The 27,474-nt window shown below is 38.8% G+C and overlaps 1 protein-coding gene across 1 annotated transcript in view; it reads left to right on the plus strand.

The window, feature by feature from the left end:
- CHP1 (calcineurin like EF-hand protein 1) overlaps positions 1 to 27,080 on the plus strand; it is a 46,330-nt gene extending 19,250 nt beyond the window's left edge. The window contains exons 3-7 of the mRNA XM_072622747.1: positions 6,348 to 6,428; positions 9,207 to 9,334; positions 19,076 to 19,137; positions 24,755 to 24,877; positions 25,142 to 27,080. Of these exons, the coding sequence (XP_072478848.1) occupies positions 6,348 to 6,428; positions 9,207 to 9,334; positions 19,076 to 19,137; positions 24,755 to 24,877; positions 25,142 to 25,195 (448 nt within the window). The 3' untranslated portion in view covers positions 25,196 to 27,080. The remainder of the gene's footprint in view (positions 1 to 6,347; positions 6,429 to 9,206; positions 9,335 to 19,075; positions 19,138 to 24,754; positions 24,878 to 25,141) is intronic.
- Positions 27,081 to 27,474: the final 394 nt, after the last annotated feature.

The following is a 27,474-nucleotide window of genomic DNA, read 5'->3' on the forward strand; positions in this document are numbered from 1 at the left end:
CATGGAGAAGGTGCTGAGCATCTACACCAGGTCAGGCTCCATGCTGATAAGCTTCTTTTGGAGAAGGAAGGAAGCCAGATATCTGCTAGTGTAAAATGAAGACACAATGAAAGAGCTTATAGAAACTGTACTGCAAAACTGTGTCAGTAGAGTGTGTACAGAATTGGAGCACTCTGTGCCCTCAGAGAGCTTCCATCCTGAAGAGCAAAACAATAGGGACACATCAAAGTAGAATACGGATAGATACGTCCATAATCTGGATAGATAGAGTAATTGGGGAGGAAGCACTAGCAGCTGAAGTTCAGGAAAGGTTTCTTACAGGAGATACAATCAGTATTGAAGGAAGCTAGAAGTTCTAAGACACAGAGGAGAGGAGAAAGTGTGTTCCTGGCATGGACATAGCCAGAACAAGGAGGCCAGTTTGATTAGAACATAGAGTTGGTAAATGGGAGTCATAATAAATCTGGAAATGTAGCCTGAAATCAGATTGTAAAGGGCTTTAAATACCACAGGAGTTTCTGGGTAAGGAAAAGTTGGTGGTGACAAGATGAAAGTGTCTCTTGCTTAGTGTCTCTGCAGGAGACAGGTTGCTTCTATATTGACATCCCCCACCTTCCATTGCTCTCTTCTCTTGGAGTAAGTGTGGCTCCAGACAGAAGGAGCCAAAAAACTCCAGTGCTCAGAGCAAGGGAAGTGATAATTATGCTCTGCTCTGTCCTGGTCAGACCACATCTGGAGTATCACGTCCAGTTCCGAATGCTACATTATTTTCTGTCCTTTAGAAAACAATAAAAACAACCAACATGTATGTAGGTCTTTAAGGTTACAAAGCACTGCTTGCATCATCTCATTTTAGTTTCACACTGACTTGGAGGTTGACAGCTATTGTTTCCCCATTTTTTAGATGGAGATACTAAAGTTTCAAAAGAGGTTATGTGGCTTGCCCAAAGTCACGAAACAAGTGTCAAGGCAGAACTCGGATCTGAGATTTCCTCATGCCAGGCCCAGCATTATTCATCATGGAATGCTGCTTTTTTTGTTTTGAAATCAAATATTTCTCAACAAAATCCCTCTGCAAAAATATATTCTCCCCCAAGCTATTATGTTATCCATTGATTTTTCACAGAAAGGATTGATGCCTCCTCTATTTGGCTGTTCGATATTAACATTGAATTGTATTTGACTGGAGTTTTGTGGCTTCTTCATGTTGACTTTCCATTACATTAATAGATCATAATTTGTTCATCCATTTCCCCAACCTTTTACTACCCTCCCCCTTTTTTTAAACTGATGAAGAAACAAGACCCACGAAAATGTTTTCTCATATGGGTTGTAAGTAGCAGAGATTAGATATAAACCCAGGTCTTCTGACTCCAAGTCCAGCACTCTGGAAACTGTACCATGTTGAAGGGCACATTTTGTTCCTAGATTTTCACAAGTAATGCCACTCAATATTTTTGGTTTATATTATAGGTCTTTTGTTAATGTCAGTGACCTCCTTGGGGTATAATACCAATGGTGAAATCTCTAGGTCAGGGAGTAGGAACAGTTTTGCAACTTTTCCTTCGTGATTCCAAATTGTTTCCTAAAATGGTTGAATCATTTTGCGGCTATACAAGCAGAAAATTGTCATTCTTGACTTTCCATAACTCTTCTATGTGCTGCCACTTTTGCGTTCTCTTAGTTTTCTAATGTGTTGAGTTATCTTGTGTGAATATGATTACATTTATTCTCTTTGGTCCTTTTAAAGCAGAAGTAAGACTAGTGAGTGGAAGTAGAGCAAGATAGATTTTTTTGGCCCTAGTTAAGGAAAACCTTTTATCAACTAAAGACAGTCCAGCAAACATTAATCAAGCCTACTATGTGCCAGGATATAAAGAAAGTCAAAAGGCAAAAGATGTCCCTCCTCTCAAGGAGATGAATAAAGGTGGAGATAGTGACAGAGGGCATCTGGTAAATTTGAGTTGAGAGTGGAGAATTGGGAGCATCAGATGGTTTTGGTTCTTTCAGTGAAATATGAGGCAAGATTCTCAGGTGAGAAGATGGAAGGAAAGAAATCTGTGGGAAGCTTGAGATGGAATGAAAAGGTTTAGAAAAGCCCCTATGGTGAGTGGAATAGAGGGAGAGGTAGTATGAAACTAAAGAACTGTCCAAGAAGGTAGCAAGTTTCCTGGAGAGGTGATGAGTTTCCATCATTCTGATTGATCACTTGTTGAAGATGTCATCCTGGAAGGAATTTGTGCTTTAGGAACAAGTTGTACTAGAAAACCTCTGAAATTCCTTTAAATTGTAAGACTTTATAGAGTTTATGGGAAAGGCTGTCCCTTGTCTTATCAATTCACACTCTTGTAAATGAAACCTCACCGCAAGAAAAAGAACTCTCAAGATAGAGACAACTTGCACAGAGTAGAGTTCACATCCATAGTAGCTATATGTCTGATACTCTTCCTTCTCACAGAGGATTTCTTTACTAAAGAGAATACTGTTGGGTTTAGTTAAGTCTTAAATTTCACTACTTTAAGTCATGATGGTTTGTGGCTTTCAAACAAATCCATGAAAAACATAAAACTGATGGGGCTGCAGAGCTATCAGATCCCTTTAGAGAAACTGACCTTGTGCTGAGGCACAGGAATCATTAAACCAAATAACATACTGTACTTAGGCTCCTCAGTCTAATACCTCCTGCTGCATTGGCTATTTGACCTCCATGCTAATGGTACCATTGAAAAGTGTCCAAGTACAAGGTTCAGGTCCTCATTCACATATGAACTAAGGATGAACTGAAGAGAAAATCCAAAGCTAGGACCCTTTTTTATACTGAATTCAAAGGAAATTGCTCATCATCCACATGATACTAGACTTGGTATTTAAATTGTGCCTTTTCTCAGTTGAATTTACTTAAGACTGGTTAGAGATTAAACTGAAGTTTATGACCCTTGCAATTCAAATTAGCCTTACTCCACCTCCAGGAAACAGTGCTCATCTGTTTTCTAAGCTTTCTGCTGTCAAACAACCATTTTGGAGATAGTGAGGCCTCCATATTAGAGGTTTTATAAATTACATGCAAAGTTCCTAATAAGTACTTCCTAAATTAACTACATCAGGAGTCTTGTCCTTTTTTAAAACTATTACAAAAACCAACTCATGACTAATTTCCTAGAATCAAAACTTAGAAATGTCATAATAATGCCATCAGAGAGCCAGAGCTAGATCAGAGTCTAACCTCTTCATTTTACAGAAAAGTAATTGAGGTCCAGAAGGATAAAGTCAGCAGCCTAAAGTTACACAAGTAGTTGGATTCCAGAGGGCAATGAGAATTCCATACATGCATCAAACCTAAGCTTCCCTGCTATCTCCTCGCCCCTCACCTGCTCATCCTTATTACACTATTTCTGTCAATAGCATTACCATTGATTCATCCATGCTTTGATTTGTATAGTACTGTTTTACTCACATCATTAGTTGAGGAATCTCTTTCATGTTCCTTCCCATCTCTCAGTTACTGCTGATTCCATTTTAGTAGGGGTTTCATGAAGCTGTTGATGGAAGAGAGGTTATATTTGTTTTGTTTGCCTCCAGAGGGCAGAACTAGGAACTGTGGTTGAAATTTGCAGTGATGGACTCACTTCCAAACTAAGAAAAACTTCTTTATAATTAGTACTGTCCAAAAGCAGAATGGGCTTTCATCTTAATTCTTCTATGCAACGTGACTACAGTCAAAATGTATTTGATAGGAATGTATGTGTAGAATCTATATAAAATTGTATGCCATCTCAGGGAGGGAGGGAGGGGGGAAGAAGGGGAAGGGACGGGAAAACAACCTAAGATATATGGAAGTGATTGTAGAACACTGAAAACAAAATAATTTAATAAAAAAAACAAAACATAGTAGAATGGGCTACCTCTGAAGGCAGGGAGTGAGCTCCCTAGCACCTAGGTCTCCATGTTGTAGAGGGAATTTATTTTTTTATTATTATTTTTAAGATTAATTTATTTGTTTTCAGTTTTCTACAGTCACTTCCATAAGTCTTTGATTCTTCTCCCCCTCCCTCCCCCTTCCCTCCCTGGGACAGCATGTAATCTTATATGAGTTCTACACATACATTCTTATTAACCACATTTTCACATTAGTTGTATTGTATAGCAGAATTAAAATGAATGGGAGAAACCATGAGAAAAAACAAAACACAGCACAAGAGAAAATATTCTACTTCATTCTGCATTCAGATTCCATAGTTATTTCTCTGGATGTGGAAGGTATTTTGCCTCAAGAGTCCTTTGGGAATGTTTTAGGTCCTTGCATTGCTTTGAAGGGCTAGGTCTACCAGAAACAGTCCTTGAACACTGGCTGTTGCTGTGTACAATGTTCTCCTGGTTCTGATCATTTTCACTCATTATCAGTTCATGTAAGTCCTTCCAGGCCTCTCTGAAGTCCTCCTGTTCATCATTTCTTATAGGGCAATAGTATTCCACAATTTGTTCAGCCATTCCCCAATGGATGGGCATCCCCATAAAGAGAATTTCTTGCCCACCTGGGCAAGTGTTGGACTAGATGACTGTGTGAATGGTAGTCTTTATCACCTTTATCTTTCTGACTTTGAGGTTCTGTGGTTCTCCATGTCTGCTACACAAAATGGTGTGGAGATAAGTTTGATTTAATCAAGTATTAATTAAAATTTAAGCTTAAAGATAAATTGGTTAAAGATTCACTTTTATGTGAAATAGAAGTATTTTGTGTGGATGTGATGTGAAGATGGTCTTTCCTCATTGGCAGCATTTGGTCTTTTCATTGAATATTTTGTATTTAAGGATTTTTATCTAATAAAGAACTCAAAATTCTTTGACATATTTTGTCTTCAGAACATCCCTAAGAAAGCAGTTATTGCCTAGTTTTGCAGACAAAAACATGGAGATTCAGAAGGACAAAATGTTTTTTAGTGAAAAGGTTATTTCACTTTTTCACTCAGTATGAATTGTTTGATTCTACCTGATGTTTTCTTAATTCTTAATTTACACATAAAAATGACTTTATAATCTCAAAATTTGACACTGAATGGAAAGTATGCATAATTTTCTTTTGACCTTACCCTCAGGTCTCAACAGTTTGCTTACATTTAACCAATATGTATTAAATACCTATTATGGTCAGGACATGGCATTACTCAAGGCTCTGGAGGAGCTACACAGATTAAATAAGGTACCTACCTGCCCTCGTGGAGTTTATAATTTAGATGGGAGAATGCAACACATCAATTATAATATAAAATAGAATAAGATAAGTGCTTTGCTTAGGTGCATAAACCAAGTGCTATGTTCAGTCTAGGCTGGGGGAAGGGTGATGTACTAATGTCAGGAAAGGCATCATTCTTGATGGAGGGGGCATTTGCATTGGGTTTTTTAGAAGAATTTCAACAAGCATAGATAGGGAGTGGGGAATAGGAGAGGTGAATTTCCAAGTGCAGAGAGTAGCAAAGACCTAGTTTGGCTGGAGCATAAGATTGTGATGAGGGGTCCTGTAAAATAAGGTTGAATAGAAAGAGTGATATGAAATGCTTGGGAGGAGGGGGAAAGGGCTGAATGCCAAGCTAAGGAATTGGGTCTTTTTTTTTTTAGGAGGCTGTAGGGAACTGTTGAGCCAAGGTAGTGATAAAATCAGATATGTACACAAAGATTAAAGTGCCAGTAAGAACTAGTTCTGGGGTTTCATGAAACATTGCATTTTGTGTAAATATTCACTACAGCAAAGCTTGTTGGAGGTAATTGCTATTACTCAGTTTTTTGAGAATTAATTTTTTCCCCTCTAATTTGCAAAGGGCAGGGTGGGCTAAAATAAAAATAGAGCAAGGAAGCAACCTGTTCCTTTATGTTATTCTTTCTCTTGATATGAATATTGCCTAAGTAGCTCTTCGTTGCAGCAGGGCCAGTTCTGCTTAATTTGCTGTTAACTAGGAGTAAGAGGGCTGTTTGTAAATTTTTGCTTAGAGAACCAAAATTTCAGGCTATGCCTTTGCTTGATAATACCATCATATTTGCTGTAAGTTGTCCAGATATGACTGAAAACAAAGTGGGAATGCTTGGGAATCATTTACTTATAGGGATTAGCTTTTGCATGGGAATTGGTTTCTTTGATAAAGCAAAGTTCTGAGTGCACTGGAGTGTAGCATAATCAAATATGGCTTCTTCCTACTTCTCAGAGTTGTTAAAGGAAGAATGTTTGGCAGCTATTACATTGCTATATCCTGCAGTTGTTCAACTACATTTGGCATAGAAGTACATTTCAGAAGGTGAAAAGTGTGATCAATGCCAATGGGTTCTTACTCAAGGTGGTTTTCTTTCTGATTGGGTAGCCGGGAAGACTTCCAGCGGATTCCAGAGCTTGCCATCAATCCCCTAGGGGATCGGATCATCAATGCCTTCTTCCCTGAGGGGTGAGTTTTTCCTTACTAGGTACTGCCTTAGCCAGTGAGAAGGTCTAAAATGAAATCTGAAATGGCTTTGTGGGCTAGAATTGCTTAGCAGTTCCAGATCCCCTTCCTAAAGTTGCTTTGCCTTAAGTCCCACAAAGCCCAGATTTGCTGGAATCAAACCAAGTACAACTTTGTCTCTAACTTTTACAGGAGAAAGCTTTCAGAGGTAAGCTGTAAGAAGTAAATATATGCTGTACAGTATATCATGTCACAGCCTCTAAAACATTATTTCTTAATTGATCTATTATTTTTCCTGACAAAGCAGGCTTTCCTGGGTTGTTACATTCTAGAGGGCCTCCAGGACCATTTTGATCTGCCTGTCCTTTGGCCCTGCCAACTGTGTGTTTACTTCAGCTCTTCTCAGAACCAGAATGCTGTTTAGCATGTATCTCAGGTGGAGGCGGTTTTTAGTGCCCTCTATAACAGTCAAGCTGCTGTTTCTACATTGCATAGCTCTCTCTACCCACCCTTTTTCATGTAATCCATCTCTTTCCTTTCCCGCATATCAAGTATCCTGTGGCAAATTAGAAGGTTCTGTGTCTGTCACAGGATGAGAAACATTAGAAAGTATTACCATGTTCCTCCACGTTCCTATGCTCATATCTTCAGTACCCCTTCCCTTGTCCATTAAGATATAAGATGGTGACCCTTTAGGATTCATCTAGGCAAATGACCCCAAATTCAAAATTATGGTGGGGGTTTTTTTGGCTCCAGCAAGGTTTCAGATTTCTGTGCTTTTCACTTAATAGGTGCTCAGTAAATATATGCTGAAATTTAAATCTTTTGTGTGCCTAGTAGCTGGTAATTTGGCTGTATTCACATGAATAAAGACTATAATGTAACTTTATACTGAACAGTCCCCTTACACAATCCCTTTCTATCTTCATGTCCCAAGTGAAACTGGGAATAAGAACAAAAGTTCAGGTGAGTACCAGTTCTCAATTGTGAAACCAGTTTCACTCAGGACAATAAGCACAAAAGCCTAGTCTGGAAGTTTAGCTATCTCAGATTGTCAACAAAGTGACTTTTTAGTTAGTGAGGAGAAAGAGGAATGAGAAAACTTGTAGCTATCTTGTTTAAACAGATACAGAATCTAAAGAAAAAGTTAAACACAGGAGGGCGATTCATGGTGATAATACCCTGAGCCTCCAACTTTACTACCTCTTCTCTACATACTAATCTAGTTTATTTCCAGGTTCAGCCCCCTATAGACAATCTTTCCATCTCCTCATATTTTTCTTTAGCTTCTACAGTATATTCAAAGTCCTGCAGAAATAACATTGAATGCTACGTTTGCCCAGTATTTAAACAAGTTTTCATTGCCCAAAGAAAAATCTAGTTAAACTACTCTTATCTCAACTTAGATTTTCATCCCTTGTAAGGCTGACTCTTCAGATATAGCTGGTAAATATCTTAAAGAGACATTGAATCTAAAAAAGTTAAACCCCAAAAGGTTGATTCATGCTAATAATACTTTCTGTAACCTTAACCAAATCAGTTTCTACTTCGAGTACAGTACCACCTGTATTTGTGTCCATTGACTTCTCTTTCTTCAGCGAGATGAAAATAGACTGCATAACTAAGCTCTTGGCCAAGCTACAGCTCACTCACTACCCCACATTGCATTAATCAGAATTAGATGTTAGGCTTTCAAATTTTTCTTTTCTGGTCTTTTTGACTAAATGTGAAAAATCAGATTTGGCAATGAGTTTTTAAAGATGGTTTCTTTCTTATCATCATCATTTCTTACATTTTACTCTGATATAACACGCTACCACAACCTACCAGTATCACTCTAGCAAAGTAATTCAGGGGTAAGTTTCTTGAATGCAGAGACTATTTCATTTTTGTCCTTATATTTGCAGCATATTATCTATTACACATTACTTGGCAAATAGTTCTATTAAAAGCTTATTGAATAAAAGAATGAAGTGTTGTTTCTCAGCCTCATGTCCTCCACTTCTTTTTTACCTTAATTGATATGTTGCAACTTTATTAATAGAATAACTCCTTTTTGAGTAACTGAAATTCATTCTTTTGACTGTATTATGGAACAGGAAATGTATCAACTTTTGTCTTTTCAAAACCCCCGTTTCATCTCTTCCTCGTGCTGAACATCCTGTCACCCAATATACCCCACGTAACACACCCACTGTGGCCTGGAATTTACTTTTAGAAGCCTATGGTAGCTAGGCAACCTATCATTCCCATGACCACTTTGGAGAGTCTAAATAGCTTTATAAAATGTTTCATTAGTCTTTTTTTCTTAAAGGCTTTTAGAAAATCATTTCTTCTGGAGTTACTGTTTGTTCTAGAGGCCTGTATCATAAAAACAGCTTTTTAATTACTAAAAGAACTGGTTAGATACATTAGTGTAGTAGACTGTAGAGGTGTCAGTGAGTTGAAGTGTTTTTCCTTAGTTATCGCTAATTTAGTAATAGGTTACTAAATCTTTAACTAAGTCCTTAATGAATATGAATTATCACAAGTGATTTACCTAACAGGCATTTTGTACAATTATCATTCATGAGCCTGACAGTTCTGTGGGGCAAGTGTTATTATTCCTGTTTTATAGATAATTAAAAAGATTTCAGGGTAAATTAAATGATTTTGCCTATGGTCACATGGTGTCAGCAATGGACTTTGAACCTGGGTCTCCCTTAGTTCCAGTATTAACTGCCTAGGAAATAGTCTCGCTAATCAATATACACTGTTATGTTTGTTATAACTCTTATTCAGAGAAGACCAGGTAAACTTCCGTGGATTCATGAGAACTCTAGCTCACTTCCGACCGATCGAAGATAATGAGAAAAGCAAAGATGTGAATGGACCAGAACCACTCAACAGCCGGAGCAATAAACTACACTGTAAGGAGCTCTCTGCCTTTTTTTGGAACCTTTTACTTTTTTATCTACATTTAGTTTCTATTGTCATTCCATTCATAGCTCTTCGGGGTTCAGTCAGACTCTAGCTGTCTTACAGATGTGATGAACACGCACTCCATGCCTTCTGTTCGTCCCTGTTGCCTAATTCCTGTAATGATATTTTAGAATCAGAGGCTTTTAGGAGTTGACAGTCTATTCTTGTCTCATTTAGTGACACCTCCCTTCTCATCCCTTCTCCCTCTACACTGCAAAACTACTTCATAGTTTATGTTTTTAATTAAAGTATATTAAAACTGAGGAAAATTGAATTAGTGTATAGATGGAAACATAAAACCAAAGTTAATGCTACCTGAATCACGAAAAGGTGACTAGGAAATTTTGTTAACTAAAATTTTGTTTATGATTCTGTGAGGGATAATTACTTTCTGGCTTTAGAGACTTGCTTCAATTGACTATAAATATAAGAAAATATTGACCTGACCTTTTACTCTGGAATTTTAAAGTGAAAATCCAAGTATATTATTCATCAGGAAAAATTAATCACCTAAAAAGCCGGAGACATGAGTCCAAATGTGATTAGAGCTGGCAGTATGGTTAATTAGCCCTCAGCACATTTCCATTATTAAGGTAAATTACTGATTGAAGGTATTGACAGAACTTGGTTGTAATTAGCAAGTGAATGTGTGTTTGGATTCCTGAAGTTTGAGTTTCAAAAGTTTTGTATTTCATAACAGATCATGTTGAGCCTCTAAGTGATATAACTTTGATAGGTATAGAGAGAAATAGTAATTTAGCATTTCTTTCCAGTGCTAGTTTTTATTTCAGGTCATTGTAAAAAGGGTGAGTACCACATATTGACATTTGATTATCTAGAGTAATAGAAGGGAAAACCAATATGGATGAACTAAAGTTTTAGATAAGTCAGAAGTCATACATTTTGTTTGAGAAGATAGATTTTAAATGGGTCTAAGTAATTTTTCTACCCGTGATACATTAAACCAGCTGATCTTTGGCAAATCCCTTAACTTTGTGGGTCTCAAGTTTCCTCATCTGTAAAATGAAAACATGTTAGGGGCAGCACCATAGGCTCCTCTTCCTGATTTTAAATCTGGCCTCAGACACTTACTAGCTGTGTGACCTTGGGCAAGTCATTTAATTCTGTTTGCCTCAGTATCCTCAGCTGTAAAATGGACTGGAGAAGGAAACGGCAAACCACTCCAGTATCTCTGGCAAGAAAACCCCAGATGCAGTCATAAAGAGTCAGACATGACTGAAAAATGATGAACAACAAAATGAAGATTTGGATTAGAGGGACTGTGAGGCCACTTCTCATTCTAGATTTATGATCCAAGGATTCTCTACAGACGCAATAGTGAAACCATGCTCTGTCCTTTCTTTTGCTTAGTTCTGCTGAAAATACCCAGTGTCTCATATTGAAGCTAAGTAGATCACCTCTAAAACGTTCCTTAGAACTGGCTCATGGTATAAGTTAGAAGATTCCAAAGATCTTTCCTGCATGAGAAGAAGGAGCAAATAGAATATGATGTCACAAAAGAAGTTACTTTTTTTGGCAGGAAAAGTTGGTTTTATCTTAGGGAAAAGTTAGTTTGTTTTTTTTCTCTAAATTAGCAAAAATCAGTCTTTTTTCCCCTCCCACTCTAAAACATCTCTTGAAAACTAAAGGGAAACAAACCCTCTTATGAAAGTGTATGGTCAATCAAAACTAACTTCCACATTGACCACGTTCCACCAAAAAACATAGTTTGTCTCATTCTGCACTCTGGTTCCTTCACCTCTCTGTCAGGAGATGGGGAGAATGTTTCTTCGTTCGTCCTCTGGAGTTGTGGTTGGTTATCGCTCTGATTAGAAATCTTAATTCTTTCAGAGTTGTTTGTTGTTCCTGTGTAGATTGTTCTGGTTCTGTTCATTTTACTTGGCATCTGATCATAGAAGTCTTTCGAGGTTTCTCTGAAACTAGCCCTGTCATTTCTTGTGAGGCAGCTGGTAGCACAGTGGGTAGAGCTAGGGACCTGGATTCAGGAAGGCTTCGAACTCTTACTATTAAGTGATGCTGAGAAAGTTACTAAACCTCTGTTTCAGTTTCTTCATCTGCAAAATGGGGTTAATAATAGCATCTATCTCAGGCTTGTTGAGGGTATCAAATGAGATAATACTTGTGAAAAACATTTAGCACTGTACTTGACACATAGTAGGTACTATGTAAATACTTATTCCCTTCCTCTTTCGTATACCACCATAGTATTCTGTCATATTTATAGCTATAGCTTGTTCATCCATTTCCCAACTTGTGTGCAACCTCTAAGGTACCCATTCTTTGCCACCTCAAAGAAGCTATAAATATTTTTGTGCATCCTTAGAGTTTGTTTTACATAGAACTAACCCCTCTCTTAATCTAGCCTCTCTTTAATTCCCTTTCTTCCTTCTCCCCTTTCTCTTCTATTTCTCTGTTGAGTAAAATGTATTTCTGTGTATGTGTATTCTTCCTTCCTTTACCCAGTTCAGATGAGAGTGAGATTCAAGTGTCAACTGTTATCCCTACCCTTTCCTCTTTGTATAGATATCTACTTGTGCATACTAATTATGAGTTAATTTTCCCTAACTTTTCCTTTCTCTTCAACCCGCTCCTCCCTTCTTTTTCCATTCTTGTCTTAAGATCCACAAAATATAACAAAATGTCTCTCAAGCTTTATCTAATTTAGACTTCCTTCTGTGACCTCTGAGGATGATAGGGATCGGGGACACATGTATGGAATGATGATCCCATATTTGAACGTCAGTTGTCCTGTCATTGTTTGGTCTCTTTGTTTTCATTTAGTTTACCTTTTTATGTTGTTTGCTTTTGTAAATACACTTCAAAGTTTCTCTGCAGCTCTAACCTTTTCATCAGGAATTGCTTAGAAGTTTTCTGTTTTGTTGAAGGTCCATTTCTTGCCCTTGTAGCATTTATACTCAGTTTTACCAGGTAAATTATTCATGGCTGTAAGCCATTTGCCTTCTGCAGTATCTAATTCCTAGTTCTCTGTTCCTTTATCATAGTGCTGCTAAATTGTGTGTGACCTGACTGTGTCTCTTCCAGTACTTGAATTCTTTCTCTCTGGCTGCTTGCAGAATTTTTTTAATTTAATTTTTTTTTTTTACTTGGAAACTCTGGCTTTCAGCTATGATATTCCTGCAAATCTTAATTTTGGGATTTCTTTCAGAAAATGACCAGAAAATTCTTTTTCTTTCCACTTGATCCTTTGTTTCTAAAAGAGCTGGATAATTTTAAGATTTCTTGAAATAGGACATCTGGGCTCTTTTTTTTTTTTAATCATGACATACATTCAGATAATCCAGTGATTCTTAAATTTTTTCTTCTTGGATCTGTTTTTGCCATGCGATACCTTTTTTTCCTCCTAGTTTTTCAGTTGTTTGACTTTAATATTTCTTGTTGTCTTATAGAATAATTAGCTTCTATTGGTCCATTCTAATTTCCAGGGAGTTGGGTTTTTTTTTTTGGACAAAGTTTTTCCAGTTCTTTCCCCTGTAGCTCTCATTTCTTTTCCGTTTTTTTCCTCAGAGGCTCTCATTGCATTTATATAAAATTCTTGCTTACTCTCTTCAAGGAATTCTCATTCAATTTGTGCTCAAATTGCATTTTTCTCTGAAGCTTAACTTGTAGATGTTTTGGAGTCATTCTCTACTTCTGGGTTTGTGTCTTGCTTGAGCAACCCTGCCACCGTAATAGATGCTCATGGTGGGATTCTTTTTTTATTTGCCCATTCCTCCATCCTGACTTCAGGTCCAGGCTCTGAATGCTTCTGGAGGGGACATCAGGCTGATTATTATTATAATATGCTGCCTTCTTGCAGTTTGGGTGCTGTGTTATCCATCCCAGGATCTTCAGGACAGACTGGAGAGCTGTAAGCTGCTTTCAGTGCTTCCTTTCTGGTTGTCAGTTAGGCAACAAGAGTTTATTAAACATGTGCTAAGTACCAGCCACTGAGGATACAAAACTCAATGACTCCCATCAAAGAGTTTAAATTCCATTCGGATAGAAAACATTTACATAAGCTAATATATGCCAAATATATACAAAATGTACACAAGGTCATTCAGCAGGCAGCAGCGGTTGAGGGTAGAGGGTCAGGGAAGGTGCAGTACGATATGTGTGTGTCATGGGCAAGGACAGTTTGGCTAGACTATAGACTTCAGGAAGAATAATACATACTCTGGCTGGAAAGGTAGTAGGCCTAGGGCCAGTTTGTAAAGAGTTTTAATTGCCTCACAGAGTTGCCGTTTGACCCTGTCAGTCAGTAAACATTTATTAAGCACCTACTATGTGCCAAGCATTCTGCTAAGCACTGTTGATACAAAGAAAGGCAAATGGCAATCCCTACCCTCAGGGAGATCCCATTCTAATGGGGGGGGCAACATGCAAACAGTCATGTACAAACAAGTTTTATACAGAATAAGTAGAGGAAAGGCACTAGAATTGAGGGATTAGGAAAGATGCCCTGTAGAAGGTGGGATTTTTTTTCTGGGGTTTAAGGGAAGCCAGGACATGAAGATGATGGGGGAGAGCCAGTGAAAATGCCCACTCAGGAGATAGAGCATCTTATTTAAGGAACAACAAGGAGGCCAATGTCATGAATCAGCGTTGGGGGAAAAGGGGGAAGATGCATCAATGTATAAGGAAGGTGTAAGAAGAGTGGAGTGGAGGGGGTGAGGAGGGAGCCAGGTTATGAAGGGCTTTAAATGCCAAACAGAGGGTTTTATATTTGATCCTGGGAGATAATAGGGAGTCACTGGATTTTATTAACTAGAGGGGAGCCAATGGAATTTATTAAGCATAGCTATGACATAATCAGACCTGCACTTAAGGAAAATCACTTGAATCATTCATGTCATTTATTCAGGAATTGGAAATCAATAGTAATTTTGCTAAAAGGTCTAGAGCGCCAGTTCTTCCAGCCAGGCATTTAATGCCTCAGTGGGCAATGAGGCCAGACCAGTGTTTTTCTAGCCCTAAATTCCTCAGGCCAATCAGATCTAAAGGACATCCTCCGTAAACCCTTACTAGAAAACTAGCTCAACTGGTACAAAACAAGCACTACTCTATAACATCCCACCCATTGGTGGTATGGTCCCCAAAATTTCCTAGGGTACCGTCCATCACGCAAATAAGTCTTAAAAAATTCTAAACTTATAAGCAACATGGGAAGAGGAGCTTAATGAAACAATAAAGATGTAAACACTCTTTATTCCCACAGTGAGGGTAATGATCAAGGGCAGGGTGGAGTAGATGCCCAGGAGCATCACAGGAACATTGGGTCAGTAGCACAGATGATGATACCTCCCGTGCTCTCATAAGCCCAGGCCATCTGTAACAAAATAGGTAAGAGGTCATGGGCTTCTTATATGAAGCCTCTCCTTAAACCTGAATTAATGACAAAACTCATCCCATGTAGTATTTTAACAACTAGATATCTCCCTCCCTCCAAAGAAGGCCCATCAGGAAATGGGTCCGAATTTTGCCCCCTTTAGAAGCCTCTATGAGAGTTGGATGCACACTCTCTTTACCTTTATCCAGGGTATGTTACCCTGGTCAATTGTATTACCACCAGCACAATTAATGGATTTCTTCCAGGAGAATGGTTATCAACCATGATCATAAAAATGCAATTTTGTCTCTTCTATATTTGTAAAAAGCAGCACACCTCCCAACCTTGCAGGCAAAAGTTGTTCAAATCATCCTTGGGGGGAAGGATGCTAATTAAGTGGAATCTGAACCATTTTTCCTGAGTTGTATAGAATTCTCTGATGAGGCAGAAACCTTGACTGAGAGGATGTCCAGAAGCAGTCTGTACTTATCAGGTCAGTCTTGAAGGCCAGTTCCAAAAAACTCTGGACCAGACTGCTTTTTCTCTTCTTGCATAGCATTAATAAAACACAGCCTCTTAGATGTGGAACTTATTAGGGGTGTGATGATAAAGTTGTACTTTTCAGAATGTCTTCAAACATTGTGATGCCAGTTGCCTATGAAAAAGCCAGTGAATGTGATGGTACCGACCCAAATCTGACCATGATAAAATGAGTGTCCTGATGAGAGGTGGTGTTATGAGAGGGCCATAAAGAATAAGAATATGTTCCACATGGGCTTGGATGGTGGTTTCCATAGCAGCAGATTTAACTGGTACTTCAATCTCCTCTCCAGAAAAGGTAGGAACTTCAGTGAGAGCAAACCCCTGCCCTTAGGTGGAGTAAGAGAATGAAGATAAGTACCCTGAATAATGACGAGTATCACATCAGCATCGTCCTTATTTAATTATATGGCTCCCACATTCCAACCTGATGACAGATTCAGTCCTTAATCTGCCACTATTGGATCAGATTATTTGGTTCATCAGAAGGCATGTGACATCCCACAAACAAATATGGAATGAGACACATTAACAAAATTCCTCCCTTGTTCCTCACCTTTAATTTTCCTGTTCTATTCTCTCAGGGCCCTAGACTACTCCAGCAGGTCCATGGCCACTGCCCAGGAGGCAATATAAATAAAATTCTTGGCTGCCTCATCCCTCAAGACTATTACATGCTAGCCATGCAACTCACATCTTAACCCATCTGAAAGATGTCTCCTATCCCTTATCTCGTATAAAACACCATCTATCTGTTCTAGGGCCTCTGCTATCCTGTTCAACATTGATTATTGTGGTCTTAGACATCAGGGTTCTTGGGAAGTAGGGCCTTTTTCAGGGTCTTTGCCCACCAAACTGGCAATAAGAATTCAAGAAATCCTGAAGAAAGATGGTGAAGGTAGAACAAAAGCCTTCCCAGGTAAATGCAAGCTACTTCTGCGTCATCTTCAGCCAGGGGAATGGAGAAAAAGTCATTGTAAAGATATCACTCACTCAGGGTTTGGTCTGCCTTGTTGTCAAGATCAAGAACAGCCGCAGCAGTCTGCACAATTTTATTCATCTCCTGATAATCTCCTATAGGTTACCAGGTATCATCTGTTCCCTTCACTGGCCACACAGGGGTGTAAGGAAATTTGTGTAGTGAAGTACTCCTGTTTTCTCCATCATTAAGAAGTAAAATATTTGTCACTGCTTCCCTCCACAACCTGAGGGACCTGATATTGTTTGATATTAACTACAGAGGGAGGTTCCATCAAATCTAAGGATTTCTCTTTAACCTTACTCACCAATATGAATACTACTATAAGCTGCCAACCAGGTGCTGACTTCTCAAGAATACATGATACCCATATCTACTATACACCCTTTCTGATTAACCCTTACAACTGAAGGAGGTCTTCTACTGTACTTCTACCTGAGTTTGGGTGTGTGTTCCCTTGGATTCCCTCCCATTATCCAAGCCCACAATAGAAATTGAGAAACTCCTGTGGAATTCTAGGGAGTTCCTGGAATGATAGTTTGACTACTGATATGTAGCAGCTTTCCCTTTTGTAAGTCACAGTGATTACTGATGTGTCCTCCAGGTCATTATGTGGTCCTGTGGGTTGGACCACCTGAACCTTGGAGACACTACTGTTCCTCTGCTACCTGGAAGAATTAGAAATCCTTCTGTAAACTTTTTAAATATTATTTTTGAGGTAATTGAACTTAATGCAACCAATAAAAGTTATTCTGTCTTTTTACTTTATAGTGGTTAGTTTATTCTAGGTTTCCAAGCAAAAATTTAAAAATCTCATTTTGTTTATTTTCCAAGTAAGTAAATCTATATCCCTCTTTGTCTGTAAGGGATACTTAGGCTTAACTAACCTAGGTATTTTATGGAAACTTAGAGATCTCTAACTACTTGATGTAAAATTAGTATTTTGAGAAAATTTAATGTTTTAAATTTTTTCAAAAGTCATTCATATGTTCATATTACCTTATATCCTGTGAGAGGCTGTATGTTGCTAGTAGTAAAGAACCATTTTTAGGATGATCAGGGCTCAAGAAGTCACTGAGACTCTCAGTGTTCCCAGGCCAGTCTTCAAGACTCTTAAGTTTCCGAACAGATATTGGTCTGCAGTGGTAGAGGGGGCGCTATACCACTGAGATCACAGGTGGGGTGGGGGAGAATCACTTGTGATTTTCAGATGGGTTCAAGCTTATCCTACAGCAGAAGAACCTACATTTTAATTTTGCAGAATGTAGTTACTTATTGAAAGTAAAGGTAATAACAGGTGTTAGAAAAAGACAATCCAAGCTTACCAGCTGCCTTTTATTTCTCTGTAGACTTAAAAATCACAGAATCACATGGCTAATAAATGAAACCAGACTAGAACTCAAGTCAACAAGCATTTATAAACACTTCCTATGTGCCAGGTACTGTGCTAAGTGCTGGGAATACAAAGAAAGGCAAAAACGTGGTCACTGCCTTCAGGCAGTTCACATCCTTATGGGGAGACAACATGCCACACAAGGAATATTGGAGGTAATTTTATAGGAAAGGCACTAGAATTAAGGAGACGTATGGAGGATTTGAACTGAGACTTGAAGGGAACCAGGAGGCAGTTATAAGGGGGGAAAGAATTCCAGCCATGAGGAAAAGCCAGTGAAAATGCCCAGAATTAAGAGTCAGAATGTCTTGTGCCCAAAGGCCAGTGTCACTGAATCATAGAAAGGACAGTAAAGTAGGACAGGACTGGAAAAAATAGGAAGAGGTCAGGTTATGAAGAGTTCCAGTATCCAAAGAGAGGATTTCATGTTTGATCTTAGAAGTAGTAGGTACCTCCTGGTTCTCCTATTAAATGAAGGCTTGGGGGAGGGAATAGTCACTGCTTTAGGAAGCTCTCTTTGATAGCAAATGGAAGAGGGATTAGAAAGGAGAGAGACCAGAAGATTATTTCAGGAATCTGGGCATAAAGTGGTGAGGACCTACATCAGGGGGACAGCTGTGTCAAAGAAGGGGCTACATAGGAGAGGTACTGAGAAGGGAAAACAAGACAACATCACATTGAATATGTAGGGTAAGGGAGAGTAAGAAGATCGAGGATGACACATAGGTACCTCAATAATAATAGTAAAATTGGGAAGACTTTGGGGAGAAAGGAGAATGATGAATTTATTTTCGGGCATGTTGGTTTTTATCCAATTTGAAATGTCCAATAGACAGAGATGAGACACTAGAGATCAGGAGAGAAGTTCAGGAAAAATAGAACGGAGAATTACTTGCATAGGGATGGTAATTGAGTCCCTGGGAGCTTATGGAATCAAACAAGATAAAATAGAAAAGAGTTTTGTTTTTGTTTTTCTAACTGTAGAAGAAAGGACAGATTTATTGCAGTCTTACGTACCCAAAAGCAGCTAGATATTTATTAGACTGAAACCAGATAATTTAAAGGGATAGCTAGCTTGTCCCACCATATCTCCTGCAGGAATTTTACAGAGGAACAGAACAGTCTGCTGAGACTTTAAGTAGTCACCAGAGCAGTTAACGTCATGCCCCAATCTTCTGCCCCACCATTTTTAATGGGGGAGGAAAGCATAGCGAGATTAGTCATCAACATATTTTCAGTTAAAGACTGATCTGCATTCTTAGGCCCAAGGGTCGTCACTTCAGAATTAATTTCTTTTAGTCTTTAAAAACCCCTCATGTTGCTCTAAGAAATCTACTATTGATTGATTTTCAGTTTGACATATTTCCTTGGGAAGGGGAAGACCAGAATGCCATTCATTTGAAATGATTTTATTTTTTACTTTCTAGTTGCTTTTCGATTATATGACTTGGATAAAGATGACAAGATTTCCCGAGATGAATTGTTACAGGTATGGGGGCTTGAGGGATGGAGTAACTTGGGTTTGAATTCTTCCCACTAGTGAAATTGTCTGTTCATTCAGCCAGCTTCTATACAGAGCACTTTGTCAAAAGCCTTGAGCTGCTAGGTATTTCAGTAGGAGGATGGCAAGAGATTGTCCTTACTGTATAAAGTACCTGACAACCTCTCTGTACTCACAGACAAATAGGCAAGCAGGAAATAATTAAGCTCAGACAAGTTAGTTGTTGGCAGATCACCTTTTGGGCAATAAGACCACTTCCTGACAGGATGGTTAGAGTAGACTATCGACACCCAAACTTAACCTCCAAAGAAAAAGAGCAGGAGACAGACGCTAGGGTTTTCGAGTAAAGGCAGTGCTGTAAAGGCCTACCTTCTGCTGTCAGCTGCCCTTGCTGCCTGACACTCTTGCCATAACCCCTGGTTCTTCTGCTCGGGGCTGTCAGATGCTTGCCTCATCTTCACCCTCTTCACCTTTAGGGGAGGAGAGAATACATCCCTGTTTGATACAGCCTTAGACTAGATTGTGAATCTGAATGATCTTCTAGGACCTTAGTTGATTTATGACCCATCTTATAAGTCAGTTTATTCTAGAGTGGGCTCACAGCCTGATAGTCTGGGGCTATAGATCTTAGCCTAAAGTAAATCAGAACTAAATTAGTGTCTGGAAAAAGAGGAAATGGAAGATGATTCAGGCCATGATAAAGATTATCTCAGTTGAGTATCACCCTGTTGTTATAGGAGAAGACACTTATTATAATTTTTCCTTTGGTTGAAAATATCCTGTCTTGAATGAGATGTTCACTTTTTCTGTAACAAACTCAGAAGCCCATGCACTCAGAAGCACGGTTTCATAAAGAAACTATTTTTTTAATCAGTGGCTCTGGAGTTTCCCAAAGCTGGAATTGACTGTATGGTTTATTCCTTTTTATATTTTAAATGTTTTTGCTTGGTCTGATCACATGATTGCAACTCCTGCTTTTTTTTTTATTCACCTGATATATAGTAAAAAAATTTTCTAGTCCTCATTTTTATTGTGTATATATCTTTGTTGTAAGCAACAGATTGTAGAGTTTTGTATTCTTAGCCATTTTGTCACTTTTTCATTTTGTTGGGTCATTTAATCCATTCATATTTAAAGTTATGAGAGTTAGGTTTATGTTTTTCCTCCATTTGTCTCTAATAATGGGTTTTCCCCCCCTTTCTCTGTAAAAACAGTACTATGTCTCTTCAGTTATTTTAGCTAATCTATTTTAAGGCAACCCTATTCTTATCAGCTGTCTTTCCCTTGCACAGCGAAACAATTCCTATAGAAGGTGAATCCTAGCTTTAGCCACCACACTCAGGACCAAGAAGGGCCTGTGCAGGTTATCCAGAAATACAGGAATAGAGTTTGACTCAGGCATAAGCCCCTAACCTAAACATTGACACACCTAAGAAAACACTAAAACTATGAAGTGGGACTGTGAGATGCCCAAAAAATTAGTAACTTCACCACATGTCCAAATAGAACCTCAGAGTAAAAGATGCCTAACCACAAGGAGTAGCTGGAAAATATGAAACAAGGGATGCAAAATGGAATAGCTAAGGGAGGAAGGGGCAAGAGAAACTGATATCTTAGAACAGGTAGTGAAGAACCTTATCTGAGAACTGAATACCTGGAAAATTAATGAACCAAATAGAAAACAACTGAGTAAGAGAATAGGAAATATTAAAAGCAAAATCAAAAGATTGGAAAAAGCAGAAGAAAATGTAAGGAATATAATATCAAAAATAGCTGACCTAAAAAGCAGGTCAAAGAGATAAAATCCAAGAATCATCAAACTATTAGAGAAATATAAACCACCCCCCTCCAAAAAAACAAACCAACATGGATACCATATTTTAAGACATTACACATTGAGAGCTGATCCAACCATTCTGGAGAGCAATTTGGAACTCTGCCCAAATGTGCATACCTCTCTTTGACTCAGCAATATCACTTCTAGGACTGTATCCCAAAGAGATCATAAAAATGGGAAAGGGTCCCACATGTACAAAAATGTTTTTAGCAGCTCTCTTTGTGGTGGCCAAAAACTGGAAATCAAGGGGATGCCCATCAACTGGGGAATGGCTGAACAAGTTGTGGTATATGAATGTAATGGAATACTATTGTGCTATGAGAAATGATGAACAGGAAGACTTCAGAGAGGCCTGGAAAGACTTATATGAACTGATGCTGAGAGAAAGGAGTAGAACCAGGAGAGCTTTATACACAGCAGCAACCACAGTGTGCAAGGACTATTTCTAGTAGACTCAGAACTTCATTGCAATGCAAGGACTTAAAGAATTCCCAGTGGTCTCTTAAGGCAAAATGCCTTCCACATCCAGGAAAAGAACGACAAAATTCAGTCGCAGAATGAAGCAGATCATTCTCTTTTGTATTATGTTTTGGTTTGTTTTATGATTTCTGCCATTCATTTTAATTCTTCTATGCAACAGAACTGAGCTGAAAATCACTATCAGACTTTGCCCAGGATCACACCACTCTGGGAACACTGAAAGTTTGCAGGTCCTCAAGCTGTTCCTGAGATCCTGGAATAACACAACACTCAGTGCTCTGAAAGCAGTAAAAGGACCAGCTCAGACCTTCCCTCCAAAAGTGCACAGAGCCTGGCCCCATCACTAAGTGGGGAGGTTGGGAAGTAGGCTGGAAGAACGGGCAAACAAAACAGAGAAGCCTATCATAGAGTTAGGGTAGCAGGGACATTCAAGACATCCAGAAGAGAATAACTCCAAAATGTCAACAAGCAAAGCCTCAGAGAAAAGCAGAGCTTGGGCACAAATTCAGCTAGAACCCTAGAAGAGGTGGAGCAAGAGTTTAAAAAAATTAATAAACTTATTTTGTAGGTGAAATAAAAGCACTTGGGGAAAAAATTAGAAAAAAAATTGGAGTAAAGAATTGGAAAAGGATTTACCATCTAGTCACAGGAAGTACAAATCTTGCCAAAAGGAAAAACTCCCTGAAAATTAGAGTGGAACCAAGTGGGAGCCAATGACTTCATGAAGCAACTAAAAATATTAAGACAAAGTAAAGAGAAAAGCTAGGATGACATGTGAAGTATCTCATAGCAAAAATATCTTATTTGGAAAACAAAGGGAGAAAAAAATTGAGATTTGGATTATCTGAATATTGTAACCAGGAAAAAGCCTAGATATCATATTTCAAGAAATCTTAAAACTGCCCAGATAACTTAGAACCTGAGGGCAAAGTGAAAATAGAATCTTCTGGTCACTTCCTGAAAGAAATCTCAAAGTGAAAACTCTTCAGAACTTTATAGCTAAAATCAAGAGTTTCCAAATCAAAGAAAAACTGCTACAAGCAGCCAGAAAGAAAGAAATCAAACATCAAGGAGAAAGAGGAACATAAGTGATTTAAAAGCCATCACTACAAAGGAGTGAAAACTTGGGTTACAGTATTGCAAAAGACAAAGGATGTGGGCTTGGAGCCAAAAACAACTTCCCATTAAAACTGAGCATAATAGTACAGGGATAAATGAACCCTTAATGAAAAAGAGGACTTCCAAACACTCTTAATGAAAAGATCAGAGCAGTGAATAAAGTGCAAACACAAGAGTCAAGAGAAACATGAGGAGGTAAACATGAATGAACAACAACAAAGAACTGAATGAGGATAAGCTTCTTACACTCAGATCTGCAGAGATGTTACATGTGTTCCCTCTGAGCTCCATCATCACAGGTCATAGATGTAGTCTTAAACAGATGAGGGGGGTTTGGGAGGAGCCGGGGATTGTTTCTGTTATGTCTTGATGATCTTTAGAAAAGAATGGAGAGAGGGAAAGAGGAATACACATGAGGAGGAAGGGAAATGAAAGTTAGGACAAATTTTCTCAGAAAATTAGATAATGCACAAGTAGGCATCTCTGACAACCAGGAGGAGGGGGTGGGAAGAAGTGGCTGACACTGAGACTTCACTGTCATCTGAAGTGTTCAAAAGAAGGAAGAATGTATGCAAACACACAGCTGGGTACAGTATTTCATTCAGCTGAAAAATCTGAGGGAAGGGGGAATTAGAGGGAGGGTAAATTAAGGGTGGGATTAGTCCTAAATGAAACAATTTAAGGATGTACAAAATGTTTATAACTCTTTTTGAATTGACAAAGATTATCATTCTGATGGGATACCCATAAATTGGGGAAAGGATAAACAAGTTATGGTATATAAATGTGCTGGAATACTATTGTGCCATAACAAATAATAAAATGAACCTGGGAAGATTTATGATCTGATGCAGAGCAAAGCACACAGAACCAGAAAAACAGTTTCTACAAAGATAACAATATGGTAATAACAAACAACTTTGAAAGAATTAGGTGTTCTTTATCAGTGTGATGAATGGCAAATCGTTGTCTAGAATAGTAATGGTGAAGTATTCTGCTCACCTCCTCACGGGATGATAAAGCACTCTAAATGTAGAATGGCAGGGGAAGACAACTTTTCTGGACATTGCCAGTATGGAAAGTTGTTTTGATTGGCTACGCGTGTTTGTAATGCATTTTATTTTTTGTGTGTTCTCAGTTGGGAAAGTGAGGAGGCAGGTCTTGGCGGATTAAAAGGAAAAAAAAGTTTTTTAAAATTTAAATAGAGGATTTCCCAGTATCTCCGGTGAAAGAACCTAAATTGAATAGACACTTTGAAATGGAAGCTGCCTTTTGACCCACCAGTGTGATTTGTAGGCCTGTACCCCTAGATCAGGGAAAAGAGGAAAAAGAACAATATGTCCAAGAAATGTATAACAACCCTTTTCATAGTAGCAAAAATTGGAATTTAAGGGAATTCCCACCTATTGGAGAATGACCAAACATATTAAGTGACGTGAATGTAATTGAATATTATTGTTCCATGAGAAATGATGAAATGGACAATATCTGAGAACACGGGGAAGATGACCACTACAAACTGCTACAGAAGGAAGTGAGAAGAACCAGGAGAACAATTTATATAATAGCGACAGTATAAAGAAGAAATGACCTCGAAGGACTGATCAGTGTAATAACAAAGCTCTATTCCATAAGACTAAAAATGCAGCACATTACTTGCTGACAGAGCTATAATGGACTTCAAGTGCAGAATGAGATATGCATTTTTAGACATGACCAATGAGGAAGTTTTCTCTCCTTGATTATTCACATTATGAGGGTTTGTGTTTGTGTTTTGTTGTTGTAGTTGTGAATCAATTGGGAGAGTGTGAGAGGGAGAGAAAATAAATTTTAATTGGAAAAACAAAATAAAATTTAACAAATTAAGACTGTGAATGTAAGAGGCTAAAAAATAGGAGGGGAAAAAATGAGAGGAAGGTATGGTGGACTGGTGGTAGTTGGGGGCCTAAATTCTAGCTCCAGCTCTGCCACTTATGACCTTGGGACCTCACTTTTCGCATTTGTAAACTGACTTCCTTTCTAATCAACCTGCCATTTGGGGTTAGTTAGTCTAGTTAAATATAATTGATTTAAGGCAAAATTTCATACTGTCTTGGCTTACCATTTTCATGATAGGAAAATATTTTCCCCAAAAGCAACCTGTAATTTCTGGACTTTTTATATTTATAGGTACTACGCATGATGGTTGGAGTGAATATTTCAGATGAGCAGCTGGGCAGCATTGCAGATAGGACAATCCAAGAAGCTGACCAGGATGGGGACAGTGCCATATCCTTTACAGAGTTTGTCAAGGTCAGGGAATCATTTCTTTTATCCTAGAAGTTCTAATAATCCCTGGGAGAGAGAAAACATGTATGGCCATGTATTTGCTGGGGACATAGCCTGCGAACCTGCCCTTTGGAGTGCTGGATGTGGGCTTCTCTCTTTCCCCTTTCTTCTCTGAGATGTGGCTTCTTGTCCCAGCACATGACTGGTTTATGGCTCAGGATATTAAAGGGAAGGTGACTTTTGAACTTAAAGAAGTTGTCTCATTGTTTGTTTGGGTTCTTCTTTCAGGTTCTAGAGAAGGTGGATGTAGAGCAGAAGATGAGCATCCGGTTTCTTCACTAAGAGATTGGGACCAAATTGTTCCTGACTGTCTTGTATTTAAGAAGCAGAACTTGAGTTTTTCTCCCTCTCCCTTCAGAGTCCCTTCTCCCCAAGCGCTGCTGCTGTTGCATGACAAACCCTGCCCCGTTTGTGCCAGCACACACCTGCCAGCCTTGGTGTTAGAAGCAGGGCACTAAGGAATGAATGGTACACCTGGGCTCTCCTGCTCTCTTTGGTTTCTCCCTCCACAGTTCTCCATTTATTGATATTGCCTTTCCTTTTTGTGCTGCTGTCAGCTATAAATTCATCAGTCTGAGAAAGGGAGGGAGGGAAGCACCCCCACCCATCCCCAAAGAGCCAGCAAAGCCCCCTCCCCGGATGGAGACTGGAGCCATATGTATGTTCTGGTCAGGTTTTAGCATGCCTCCTCAACTTTCTCTAACGTCTCCACCCGCACGTATGTAACTGCACAGCCAATCCTTCAGTCTCAGCGTTCCTTTCTATTGAACCTCAACCTCCCTTGCTCTTCCTTCCCCAAGCTATGCCTATCACACTTGCACATCTCTGATTTGTCAGGACTTATAAAGTCAGTGAAGTGGCTTGATGGTTTTTAACCACCTTTCACTCTTAACTGAGGCTCTAGGACATTGCCTCCCCAGGAGCTTTTGGGTACCTACTACTCTTCCATAAAGAACAGGAACATCCTTAGGCTCCTTACACTGTGCTAGTTAATAGACTGCAGAATGGAGGCATCCTTCCTGAAAGCAACTGGCCAAGGTGAGGGGTGAAGGTCAAGTTCTCTGGGTGGGCTCACTTAGGTCACTTCACCTATGGTCTCTGACCTGCATGATTTCTCTTGTTAGTACAGTATTTACCTTTCAGAAACTGGCCGTCCACCTGGAAGCACGCTTGATTTCTAGGCAGGTATTACTGGGATGGCATCTGTGGCAATATGTATGTGAGATTTCTCATGGTTCCTTGGTGAGGGAGGCAGGCTTAGTGTCCTGAGATCCTTGGTATTGACACCTAAAGCATGGTTAATACTTCAATATTACTACACTGAAGTATTTTATATTTTGAGTGTCCAAGTAGACAAATTAGTGTTATGGAAGTGCCTAACTTATCCCAGACCAACAGATTTTAAGATTGTCCTCAGTATCTTGAAGTTTTGCACACAAATTCTCTTTAAAATTGACATTTGCAAATGATTATGCTGGAATTCATAGCCAGCCTCATGTTACAGGTCCAAAGAGATGAATGTATTGCAAAGTTAGCCTCCTGGTTAACTAGCTTCCTAGATCCTCATATATACTACAGCTGATCCTTCACATCCTGAGGTGGGTTTGTAGGCCCTTGAAAAAAGCCAGAGCAACTTCCCTGCCAAAGTCAGCTTAACTGAGGCTTCCCTGAATCAGGCTGTGCCATGCTAACTGTTGTATGAGTTGATTCATTTCTGTATCTGCCCTGGACTGGCTTTTTCCTGGCTCCTTGCTTGCTTATTTGCATCAGAAGACTGATCAAAGTGTACATGGCATTCTTTGGGAAGGTACCTTGCTGACCTATCCTGAATCCGAATGCCAGCTGAAAAAGTGGGGTGGGCTAAGGAGGCCGTCAGGTGGGGCAGTGTAGGTGCAAATTGCCAGTGACTTTCTCATGAGGGAATGAACCTAGATTACTGTTCAAATGATGTAATATAGGAATTGTATAAAAGGGAAGAATTGTCCAATGTGATCTGTTAGAGAGGTACTTTAGTGGCTTCTTGACTTGCATATTTAAGGTTCTTAAGGAAAAAATGCATTTACCCCCTTTGGCTGTATAGCAAAATGTTTTAATCCACGGTTGTGCCTTACTGTTCCATTAAAATTGTATTCTTCGATCCATCAATAAATACTTGTGGTTAAAACAATTAGTTCTTGTTTTAGACTTTTTTTTCAAAGTATAACTCTTTTTCCTTCCCATGAATACACACACACCCTTTCTTCCCTCATCTCCCCCATCAAAAGTGGGTTACAGGTACAGTAATTTATCACTTATTCAAACCCTAGGCTGCAGACACAGCTAGACAAAGGACAATTCTGCCTCCAGTTTGCATGTTTACCTGTGTATTGGGGATCTCACCAAAAGGCTATAACTTTTTTTCTTTATTAAAATTATTGTGAAGAATTTGACACAATCGTCAATAAACACAAACATTTCCATATAGAGAAAATAGAAAATAAGGGTTTATATGAGACCATGATTGTTATATAAAGCTAAAAATGTATGGATATGTGTATGTAATTTAACATGGTAGTTCTAAC

This window comes from Notamacropus eugenii, chromosome 7, assembly GCF_028372415.1.
Source record: "Notamacropus eugenii isolate mMacEug1 chromosome 7, mMacEug1.pri_v2, whole genome shotgun sequence".
In the NCBI taxonomy this organism is placed as follows: Eukaryota; Metazoa; Chordata; class Mammalia; order Diprotodontia; family Macropodidae; genus Notamacropus; species Notamacropus eugenii.